The sequence below is a fragment of the Limulus polyphemus genome, unplaced genomic scaffold (genome assembly GCF_000517525.1).
Source record: "Limulus polyphemus unplaced genomic scaffold, Limulus_polyphemus-2.1.2 Scaffold3851, whole genome shotgun sequence".
NCBI lineage: Eukaryota > Metazoa > Arthropoda > Merostomata > Xiphosura > Limulidae > Limulus > Limulus polyphemus.
The window spans coordinates 78,435-91,448 of NW_013669461.1; the positions used below are offsets into that span (position 1 = coordinate 78,435).

At 33.1% G+C, this 13,014-nt stretch overlaps 1 protein-coding gene across 1 annotated transcript in view; it reads right to left on the reverse strand.

The window, feature by feature from the left end:
* Nucleotides 1-7,131, reverse strand: part of LOC106470162 (protein cornichon homolog 4-like) — a 25,129-nt gene extending 17,998 nt beyond the window's left edge. The window contains 2 exon segments of the mRNA XM_013930691.2: nucleotides 2,912-2,980; nucleotides 6,695-7,131. Coding sequence (XP_013786145.1) covers nucleotides 2,912-2,980; nucleotides 6,695-6,766 — 141 coding nt within the window. The 5' untranslated portion in view covers nucleotides 6,767-7,131.
* Nucleotides 7,132-13,014: the final 5,883 nt, after the last annotated feature.

The window sequence follows — 13,014 nt, forward strand, 5'->3', positions numbered from 1 at the left end:
TACTCATTTATTGTTTAGGTTTATTTACAAATATTATTTACGGATCTGTATATTACTTGAAACCATAAGAAGTATACGTGATTATTAAAAAAATTAAAAATAGATAAAATTTGCATTTTATGGAGGATACAATTTTGGGGGATTTCAAAATAATGTACTAAAGCATTAAAAGTAATAAGTTCAAATCTGTAGCAAATATAAATATTGTAATCATTTCTTATAAATACGATTTCCTAATGTAATTTTCCAAGATATTAAAGATCATAATGCAAAAAACTAAATTTATCAAAAGTAATAGGCTTTATGTTTCTTAAAACTACCAACATTTGTCAAAGTATTTATGAATTTTCGAAAATATTCGTCCACTAGTTTTATTGTTGGAATGAAATATAGCAAGACTTGCATTGCCTACTAAGAAAGTTAGTAGCCAGTAGTCATCGGGTTAACCAAGTGGATCCACAATTACTCCAAGACAACCTTATGGAGGTTGGCCTAAAATACATTAAACGTGGAGGCCCACACAAACCACACTCTTGGCCCATCATGGCCCTGCACAATGTCTCCTCCAACTAGGGATGAAGAGTAAAGGAAGCTTTGTGAACAAGTGCAAACTGAAATAGGTGAAGGCATATTTACTACATTTTGCAACATTCTTGAAAAACTTTATGCTAATTACTTAAAGATCTGAAGATATGGATTTCAAAGAGTACATTTAACTTTGTTGCATAATGGTAAGAGAGAGAAATGTACAGGACAAAGGATCCTCTGACACTACTAATTTGCCTTTTTTTTTGTATGTGTAGTTCTCAATAAAAGTATAGAAATGAATATTAACACATTACTGGAAGTCAATTTATAGAAATTAGTGTATGGTATCTCAACTAAGCAACATTACTAGACAAACTTAAAGCTAGGATATTACACACCATAATAAATGAAGTCAGGCCAGTGATCATACCAATTAAACCATTCTCAAATTATTCTATCAATACTTTTTTGGTGTGTATTACTCAACATTTAAGGCATCATATATTTGAAATAGTCTTTTAAACTAGCAAATGAAGTTATTTTGTGTGTAATTAGTTTTACTTGCAACATCTTTCAACTAAGTTACCATGAAAGTACTTTTTCTATTATAGAAACAAGGATAAAATTTAAAAGTAGAAACTAGAGTTTCCAACAACTTTTCTGAGCACCAAGTTATTGTTAATGCATCTTTTGGAATGAAAGTAAACTACACTTATAATGTCAAGTCACATTACCAGTTTCACTGAAACAGTACCAAGGTTACCACTTTAACTGGAAGAATAGTTACAAAGATGTTATTAAATTTTCAACAACTAAAGAATAAAATTCTTGACAAATAGTTGCTAAAAATTATTTGATAATAATTAAATATTATTATTACATTTTTCTAGGTCACCTCTCTCTTTCCAGTGAAATAACCACAAACTATATCTGTATGTAAATATGATATTTCAGACTTATGTTACACTGTAATCCAACAAAATTGTAAATTAAATCAACAGCACACCCAACACTCTCGGGTAAACCATTCCTCACATTTATAATAAACCTGAATCTAGGCTTCCAAAGCCTTTTTTTTATTACCCACAGAATTCAAATTCCATTAGTAAGAAACATAAATGTTCTTAATTAAGTACCTAATGACCTTCAAATAATTTTAGTTCTTCTAGAAAAATAAGTCCAAATCTGTTTCTCATCATACATGATTCTTAGACCAAATATATCAGCTTCACATCTCAACATTAGAAACTTAAATTATCTTAATTAAGTACCTAATGACCTTCAAATAATTTTAGTTCTTCTAGAAAAATAATTCCAAATCTATGTTTCTCATCATACATGATTCTTAGACCAAATATATCAGCTTCACATCTCAACGTTCTTATATAGCCTTTTTTATCATTACAAGGTGTGCTGTAGTGTAGCAAATATACTGATGTAAAGTTAAGAGGAACATAATAATTGCTCTGCTTAATATGGCTGCCTCAAGTTTGCATTAATTAATATAGAAAAGGAAGGCAAAGCAATTTAGAATAATTACATATTAATTGATTTAACTTAAAAGACCAATTACAGTTCTACCACCACAAACTGAAGTCTGAAGAAAAACATTTAAAATTATCAATAAGAACTTATGAGTGAAAGTAAATAAGAGTGTATAAACTATAATATGTCAACCACACTATATCTGCTAAATCCAGTGGTCACATGGCATTTCATCCAATACCAGACATAGTGGTTGAGACACTATGTTAGGAAATTACTTGACAACAACTCTTTCAGCATGACTTGGATTAAATTGGTGAAGTGTAGCTTTACAGCACTTTTAGTTATGCTATTTCAAAAATAAGGTAAGGGTTGTTTTAACACCATAATATTATTAATTATCATTTTCTGGAATTAACCTGCTCATTATTCAAAAGAATTGATGAACCAGAGTGAAATTTGATCTTTCAAAAAGAGAGTAACAACTATGAATTCAATTATATATCTTAAAAACTTAATTATAATCTTAACCTTTTTTGTTACACAAATTTTTCACAGTTACTATAAGTAAGAATGGAAAACAACAACAACAAAAAAACTAGCTTAATGTATTTTATATGCATTATTATTTGTTTGAATTTGAAATGTCATCCTTTACTTATTGTAACTTACTAAAAGCCCAAAGTAACCTCTACTCAAGCTAGACATTAACCGAGCCACATAAACTTCAAGATATATGGATTAGAAATAACAAACATTCTCTCACAAAAATGCATCTCATGCATGTACCAAAAACTATTTTACAATGGCAGTTACTAAACTTGCATTATGTAACTGAAGAATTAAAAATTTTATGGAAAATATTATATAAAAGACATGATTTAAACCTAACTCTCACCATGTTGAGCTTCGTGCAACACTGTTGTGCATTCAAATAGTCACATTCCAAATCTGACAAAGTTACAACCTGTACAAATGTTAAGGTAAATAATACAAACATACTAATTCAAGTACATGTACATAGACACACGTGTAATAAAAAGTATATTTGTTTATAAATATATATCAGTTAAAGTTTGAAGAATTTTTCACACTTTCTCAAAACCACGTCTCTTTTAGATGTAATGTTAAGTGTATGGATTAATATTTTGAATTTTATTTTAAAATCAGTGGGTTTGTAAGTGAATACATAGAAAGATAGCACTCTAACATTAAAAACATAACGAACAAAGTATTTTGTATGCAATAATCATCCAAGAATAGGGACAAACTATCTATTGATATTATAAATGCTAACTAGCTGTAAACTTAGTTTATTTCTCTAAATAATGAGCCATTATTTACTAAATATATGGTCCTTAAAAATATCTGTATTTCCCTAAATAATGTTATTTTATTATTCAAATAATTTTGTAAACACAGAAATATTAAATTACATGGTTTAATTCCCATCTATTTCACTTTATTCTCAAAACTAGATGTTTGGCTGTATTATTATGTAGCTTCTGCAAATATCTTATTTTTGTATGTGATATTTGTATGCGTTTGCAGCTTTGAAATTAGAAAAAAGATTTCACTATGATATGTTTCTTAAAAAAACAACTTAAAATGTTTAACTTTGTACATGTTAATTCCTGATTTTTATGTCTTCCAATATTTTTTAAAGTTTTTATTGTATCTTTGTTTTGATTTGAAAAACCCACACATAGTTTTACTTGGTTTATGATCAATAAAATACAATAAAAATAGCTTATGCCATACCAAAATTTAAGCAAATGCACTTTTTTTTTTGAAAATTGTCAATGAGGTTTCATGTAGTAAGTTTTAAATCCGTTTTTCCACGTTTCTTTTCTGTGATTTTCTTTGCCCATTCAAGCAGTTACTTTGGCCAATAAGACCAACAAGGCCTTGATGGCAAATAAATGTTGCTGACACCATTAGAAACACATTAACATGAAAATAACTTTAAAATATAAGCTTACCTTTCCAATCAGTTGGTTACATTCCTTCACTATAATTATATGAACATCATGATTACTTAATGCTTGACCCCATAAGCTGCTTGTCTTCCTATACAAGTAGATATTGCCATAAGGTGCTACACAGGAAAGACTGCTAATTATTATAGGCACCTGATCAGACAATAGGGGTGAATAAGAAACTGAATATTGACATCACAGTTCTATTAATAAGAATAGTAATGCAATAATGATAGAAGACTTCCACATTTACTGGGACTTTATGGAGTTAAGTAGTGGAGGAGAGAGGTTCCTTGAAGCAATTTAGTATGATTTTATACACCAAATGATACAGAAGCCAACTAGAGGGGTGTCCCAATTTAGATTTATTGTTAACCACCGATGTGGATGTGATTACGGGAGTTGAAGTAAAGGAAAATTTAGGGAAGAGTGATCATTGAATAATTAGGTTTTACATTTTGCTACATGTTGGGATCAAAAAGAAAAAAGTTTAGTTTCCATTGTTTCAGATCATGAGACAAGATTTATCGTTAATGAATTTAGACAAAGAGTTAAAAGATTATGTGGAATAGATGTGGGTAATAATTTTAATTCAAGACAAATATGTTCCCAAAAAGAGAAAAACAATAATAGGGATGATAAAATCTAACTGGCTTACTAGAGACAAAACAGAAACTGAAGAATAAATGTCATAAGTTTAAGAAGTTTGAATTGACAGATAAGGTTTGGTTGTTGTAATGAACAAAGTTACACAATGGGCTATCTATGCTTTGACAGATAAAATGGAATACTTACAGTACAAAGGGAAGGCTCAGAATATGGCAGTGTTTTATTAAGTTGAAAAATTATATTTGTAGCCTTTTACAATTTGCCTCAAAATGTTTTTATGATATGAAAGGAGGAAGTCACTGGAAGAGGTGGACAGATAATCTTAATCCTTAATACAAATAAAAATTGACCTGGCCAAGTCTATCACTTGTTTTTACACTACACTTAACATCTTCTCCTGTTGTTTGTAGGAGTTAATGTTAGTTCAGCATTGTAGGCATACACGTGTGAATTTTTGAAACACCACCTAACAACAAGCAGGGTTTAGCTCTTCTATTTCAACACTGTTCAAAGGTTAATTTTATTAATATTGTAGTTGACCATATTCTCAGTAGTTTCCAATACCCCCTGCGAGATGTCATACTTTACATAAATAAGAATTATAATGCTGATCAATTATAAAATTAGAAGGAAAAGTGTGGGTTTAGTATGATCCATTGTTCAGCAAGAAATAAATACAGGAAAGGGCAACTAGTGTAAAAAAGTGTTATCTAATCATCCTTAAATATTTGTTGGACGTCCCTGCTTGAACATAAATTATGAAAAACTGAAGTGGTAGATGGAATTTTTCTCCTTGAGATGCGAAGAAAACAGACTGACATGACTCTATGAATGAGTATTTATGGACAAGATTTCTCAGTATAAAATTTTGACCCTTTTATATATTTATGTCCATACAGTGCAAAGTAAATTACCAACTTTGCACCTGATTGTCCAAAATAACAGTCTGTTAGAGCCATGAAAACACCTTATTAATTTTTAAAATATTCTCTGGTATCGGGAAAATATTATTCAGTACAGATACTGACATACAAACCTTTCGTGTCTTGTCTAGAATCCAGCCACGTTGCACTGGATCCAGGTCTTGTGCAATTGCATTCAGAGCTCAGTTCCATTTGCATGCTTGCAAATGAGCTTGTATAATATTCTCTTTGAATCCATCATTTATTTGTGACAGAGACCTCAGCTTTGGATATTGTACACTGTGATTGTATTGTGATATTATCATATTTCATATCCTAAACAAATAATAAAAAACAAGGAAACCAAGAAAAAAAATAAATGCAATAAATAAATAATAACTGGTTGATGATGGTACAGTAGTTAAGAATATAAATAATTTTTATAAATTAAGTTTGTTAGATATTTTTGAGGACCACCTGGTTTTTATCATGCTCTGCTTTTCCAAAATGGAATGCAACTCCAGCAACAACTCTATATAAAGCAAAACAATTTGAGTATGTGTTTTGTGGGAGCTTACAATTGTTTGCTGTGTGTGCAATTCATCAAAACTTGTTCTTGACAGGTTGCAATTTAAGTGCAAATGTTTAAAAATACTCAAGGTTAACTGCCTGTTATCATTTAGTTTATAAAAATATGTGGTCTAAAGATAATGATTCTGAAAAAACAAAACAAAAAACACCGTAAAAAGGTATTCCCAAAAATCTCCACCTGGCTGTCAGATTATTGGGGTAGTTATAAACTTGTGGAATGTTTTGCCTGATAATGTGATTGGTGTAGTTAATCAGAAACGTTTTAACATATTTTAATTTCTTATGATCCTACATTACTCCAAACTACTTTTAAAAAACACCTTTTTCTATGCTCCCAACTTCTAAACATTTCCTCCAATCTCCTGTCTTAGATGAATTGTGTTTGAGGTACCTCATGCTGTAATTAATGATTTATTTATTAGCTTAAATAATTACGTACTTAATTTGTACACATTTGAAATAGCGTGTCTCCATGTTGTGCTTAAGCTCTTAGTCATACTTTTAGTAAAATTTCCTTGAAATTTGAACCGATCCCTTATAAAATTGTCTCTATAATGTTACATAACTTGTAAGATTAAAACAGATTTTCGAAAAGGATACGACGTAAACGGTTAAGAACAAAAGTGCTGCAGAGTCAAAGAGAGCTCCAACAAAAAGAAGTGTGTCTCCCATAATGATTATCTTACAATTACAAATACTGTTTTAAATCGTAGAATTAAGATTGTTGTCAACAGCCACTGAACCAGTTAATAACCGAGTTATGTAACTAATATAAAGTTACAACTTACAGGTTGATGAATTTGACGAAAACCTAATCTACCAACGTCCGATATTTTAACAAACTGTAAGTTGTAAAAAATACTATATATATTACTATTTGTCTATCAGTATCAACCGTACTCAAGACAGTTAAAATCTTAATTAATATAAGCCGCTAACATCCCACAAGTCCCTTAATCACATGTTCTAGATCATCTTTATTGTCACTTCACCGTTAAGTTAGTAGTTTTTTAGCTTATAGACAGGAACTGCATGCAACCTGTACATAACGTTTACTGGCCTGTAACTAAATGACATGGTGAAATATAATGCTTGTTTTAGCACATTTTATTTATTTAAAATAATGCCACGATATTACATCAACCCCTATGTTCCCATGAGGAAGAAGAAATATTAAATTTACAACCAAAAGAATAATAATATAATTAAGTCAAGTTTTTCATAGAAATCAATTGATAAAGACAAATTTATTATTATATACATTGACAAAATAGGACGGTGAGAAAAGGAATTCTGTATTGTGTTTGTGAAAACAGCTAGAGAGGCTATCTGCCACTGATCCTAATTTTTTGACTACTGACCAAAGAGTGAAAGCAGCTAGCCGGTAGCACACTAACACCCACCATCCATGCTATGGGATTGACTGTCACTCTTGTAATTAAAGCAATAAAATATTGGCATAATCCTTATCTTACGCTCAGCAGGTGCAAAAGTGTTAGCAAAATCACGTAATATTTTATGGTAAAGATGAATGTATTGTCCTAACTACAATAAATAGTAAGTGGCTTTATTATATTCAACAAGAATGTTAACTCTATATTCTAATATATTTATATAGTTACGACAGCGGAAGTCACGCGACGCTGGTGGCGCGCGTGATGAGTTTCTCGAATGATCGGGGAAGTCCGAGTAATTTGGAGATGCTCTGGCAGAGGAAAGTCAGCGTGGCTGGAGATAATGTGAAAGAAATGTGTTAACCAAAAGCAACTATAATCTAATTTTTTTTATTATATTTGTCTTAGAACTGTAAAATATGCCTACATCAAATATTCCAAACTCTTTAATTGTACATCTGCAGCATATTATATTGTGGCGTCAGCGAGATCACGTGACTATTCTCACGCCCTCTGCTTTCTAGAACTATCCTGTACCTTGGCGAATTCTCTAGCATTTACTAGATATAGGGTAGTCTGGTATATAAAAGAGGGTGACAACGTGACAGAAGAATGTAATGTGTGTGTGTAGACAGTGAGTAATTGATCTGCAGTCAGGGAGTATTATTGAGTACGTTCGTTGTTATAGCGTTTGTTTTAGCGCGATTGTTGAAATTAAGTGTATCGTAAAGTTATATTCGGAAAGAATAAACCAGTTTTATTAAGTAAGGACTTGTGTCGCTAAAGTTTCGTCGGAACGAAGTTACCGAAAGTTAATTAACAAACGGAGACGTAACAATATTTTTAATTATTTCTATAGGAGTTCTAGATTAGATCCAGCTAAATACTCTTTAAATCATTTATTAATTTAGCGCGGGTTATTTTACCTGCTATTTTATATGTGGGAATTGTACTGCATTTAAAATTTTCAATGTTATTTATAATTGTTTTATGGATCAAAAATATTTCTGGATTGCTGCGATCCAACATGTGATTAGACAACCATGAAAAGAATATGAAATAGTGAGAGTGGTTTTAATGTTTTCAAACAGATTTTTTTCAAAGGTCCAAGTTGAAGATTTTTGTTAAGTGTTATTTCTTCTTTTGCTAATTGCGTGTGTTTCAATGTTCAGTTGAAAAAGTGGCTAATGTTTCATTCGTTTTAACTGTAATTTTGTTTCAATTCAAATGCAGTTTTTTATTTTTTCCGGATATAACTTTAACCTCATTTGACTACAACCATTTTATTTGTTTCATTCAAGTGAAACCATCAGATTAATCATAAGTGCTCCATTATTATCTGTCTGTATTGTCAATAAAGTGTTGTTTTTTTTACTATTACACTAGTCTTGTATTATTCAATTAATTGTCATTCTACATACTTAAACTTTGAAGGTCTTGTTCTTTGGTAATCAGGTAAATTTGATTTCTTTTCTTCTCAATCTTAAGTACCACAGCATATTTTGATAATTTTCTGATGTCAGTGACTAAGTTCTAATTAATGCAGAATTGATAGTTGATTTGTACTTGTCTCTTTTCAGTTGATTCTCTTCTGCTGTTCTTGTGAGATCCCATCCGATAGAAGACTTTGTCTTGTTGTAGAATCAATTGCAGAAGAGAGAATGATAACTAAACTGAACTAAGGATATATATGAAAGACTTGGAGGAGTCTTCTAACAAAGATACAGTGTTCCTCAACATTAAACCAATCCTTCCAGAACTTTTTACTTTGACCACTTACTAGCATGACTGAAACACGATCAAAGCCTTCTTGAATCACTGATAACGTCAGTTATGCTCCTGTATATCTCATGAGCTCAAAAGTGAAAATTGAATGCCGTCATGTGGAATATTCTGATCAAAATTTTGCTAGAACCATATAAGTCAGTCTCAAACTTGTCTAAGATCCATCCAATGTACGTTTGAGCCCATAATTACACTGAGGAACAATCTTCAGTGTATGAATGATTGTTGCCAACTTGACCACTTCCCAACATTAGTTGGCATAGTTACCTACTTGTTGTATGTATGATGTACTCTTGACAAGCCAGAAGCTCTCTTGCATGGAAATGAGATTCTTTGATATCACATAATAACAAGAACATTGAAACTAGTACTGGTACAACGTCAGCACTTCGCCACGTAAGTGCTATCTGTTTTCCAAACAGAAAATGGTGTATTTCATTCATTAATTCTGTCAGTATGTCACTTGATGACAATGTACCAGACTGCATATGTTATCAACATTTAATACCACTAGCGCATTGTCATTATTCCTTTTCAACATGTACATTATATATAATCTGTGAAAACTGGATGGTTTATCTGCAGAATTGTAGTTCGCTTCATAAACATTGAAGCTAGCTAACCATTTCTGCAGTACGTCTGTATCTAAGATACTTAATAAAGTCTAAATAACTTTACACCTCAGGACTCTGAGGACCTCAAAGTCTATGTGTTTGATAAAAATGATAAAACACACCATCACACATCTGTAAGTGCTCATACAAATGCCAAAGACTATGTACCGCTACAATCTGTGATGGTCACCTGCTACCTTGCTGCATAGTCAGGAACACCCATGCTAGATGTGAATCCTTCAATCACTTTTAATGTTCGAGTTTCGGAATCTAATCGTCAACGGAATCACCTACAGCATGACTCTACACCATGACAACTGAAATGACTTTTTTCAACATAGTGTCCTAGATCAGCCATTCAATGAATGGCTAGCGTTTCATCATTTAGTAAGATAATCTATCTGTGTTTATGTTGCACTTCATGACTTTGTTATATCACCATGTTATACTCCTGTAATGTTGTGGTTTAATTGTGATAATCTTTTTCAGAGTTCTGAAGTTCATCAACTATTTTAGGAACACGTGAATCACCCTATGAATGAACTTTCTGTTTGAAAAACATTGTTAGTAGTGCATTATGAAGATTAAAGTTGCAAACAGTTCTTTCTTTGTCATGTAGTAGCAGCATTTAGAGCTGTGAGTGTATGGCTCATGTACACAATAACACGTTCAGCCCTGCCCTGTGACTGCAACAGCACCACCTCAATTTTATACTATCACTGGAATCTGTAATAAACAGGAAACCACAGTCCTATCTCAGATATGCCAATAAAGAATGTTTCAAGGATAGAAATGCATTCTTCAGTCCATCTCAAATGTGCATTGGCTTTAATGACAGTTCACATTGGTGCAGGGATCTTTGAGAAATTGACCATCAAACATCGATAATAAGATGCAAATCCAAGCAAAATTTGAACTTAACTTTACGGGTTAGTGCCAGTCTCGAACTATCTCTACCATTGAATGCACGTTTACTGGGCTTTACTTTTACTCCTGACATTCTTATCTGTCGCACAACTATGGACATGTTCATAAAAGCAGATTTGGATATTTGGGCAAATACAAAGACATCATCTATGCAAACTAGGCATCTCTCCAATTGCAGGCCCTTAAACATAACTTTCATCATTCTTTCGAATTTGAACTTGCACATGCTTTACAGACAGAAAACACTGTGTTTTACATGTTGGCTTGACAGCCGCATTACATAGCACCAACGTACCAGACCTTGTCTATAGTAAACCAAATCACTTGTGTACACAGGAGATCTATAACTCTTTCTACAGTTTACTGTTTTTGGATTGTTCTGATTATTATTGAATGGTTTTTGCACAGACAAAGTTGACAGAGTATTTCTGCAGTACATCCTTCCAAAACTCGCCAATGCCAGAACTACCTTCATCCTATTGTTCACGTGGCATAAACATAACCTATATACGTGCCTCTTCTTTTCCATTTAGCGTGCCACCATTTGTTAGGATGAAGTGAATGTTTACTGACCAGAATGATGGTTTTCTTTTAGAGTTCGTAATTCACAATTATATTTACTAGGATTCTCGCTGCTCCTGTGTCAACCAGGAGCTACGTTATCTATCTATCTTCACAAGCATGAAAAAGCACCATCCAGCCCTGAAAGAGCTAAGCTGACCATACTCTTTTTCTTTTGTGTCCTTCTCAGATGGTAATAAAATGAAACTCAGGCTCCAATAATTTCCAGGGCTTGAGTGACAGCAGCTACAGCTTACTGTCAGCCCTCCTACACCTGCTGTCTATCTAGATATTGGCAATTCCAGTAGAAGTGGCACCTGCAGCCCACAAACATAGCAAATGCTCCTGTTCTTCCTTCTGGAATGACTGCATAAACTGTGGCTCAAACATCATATGAGTGCTTGGATTTTCCTACCTGTTCACTGGATACCACTGTGTAAATATTCTGGGGGTATTAGCTGTGTTTCCACTCTCAGTGAAGCTCAAGCTTGACAGAAGGCTTCTCCTCTCTTATGACTTGTCCCATGTAATCATCACAAAACCTATCTTCACAGAAACTGCCTTCATCAAGGTATAAATACCTCATACTTCCAGGTGGTTCCTCATACTCTCATCAGTTGAGCTTTTTGACAAGTAGGTCATTGTGATCTGCCAATGTAAGTTCAGGGAAGACTTTCCTATGTAAGTAGTAAAGATTATCTGTAAAATTACCCACATTTTTGGAGGGGCCCATCCTTCGAGCCTTTAACTTGACATATACTCAGTTTTCCATAGGAACAGTTCAGCTACAACTATATCCCAGTCCTGTAGCTGTGCCTCCAACAAATGTTCTGCCAGACCATTAGAGTTCATGACCAGGTATTGCATCATATATTCCCGAGAGAATCGGTTCAAGGCAATGAGTTGCTGGAAATTCCTTAAGTACCTTTTAGGTCCGCTTAAACATCAAGGAAAGGTCTTGGCATACCTATTTCTCTGGTGGATTAGTGGGCTGCTCCGGGCTGTACAATCTTGCTGTCTGTCTGGCAAATACTTAAGGGTTTTAGAGAGAATGTCCCATTTGGTCTTAGATACCTTAGGCTATGCATCAACTCAAAAATCATTAAACTAGTTGTCTAGGCTCCACTCACTCTGAGTCTCAAATTTAGGGAAGAACATTATCAGCCCCTTGTGTACTCCTGATGATATCTGTTCCCCTTCCTGAAATTGTGACTGCAGAATTATGGCAATCAGGGACCTCTAGAGCAGATCCAAGAGCAGACTTCCCAAAGATTTGGTCACCCATCCTGTAGGCTGCATTTCCTCAGCTCCCGACTCTTCCTTTAGCTCATACCTTTCAAGACCCATGAAAAATGCCATTTACACTGTCTGAGAATATTAGAGTGGTTAACTACCCACACAGAAAGCAAAAACCTATACAACAGTAATATATGTCATCACGCCACCAAAATGTGTATGTGTTTGTTACTTTTCGAACTCCATCTGAATTCTTCACAAAGAAGGAGTCAACACACAAAAAAGTAAAAACACAACACAACGAAAACAAGAGTAAGTGTTTATAGTGGATGTGTGGAATTGGCAAGAGAGAGTGAGAGAAAGAGAATGTGAACAAAAACCTTTACTAGTTCCCTCTCACTAG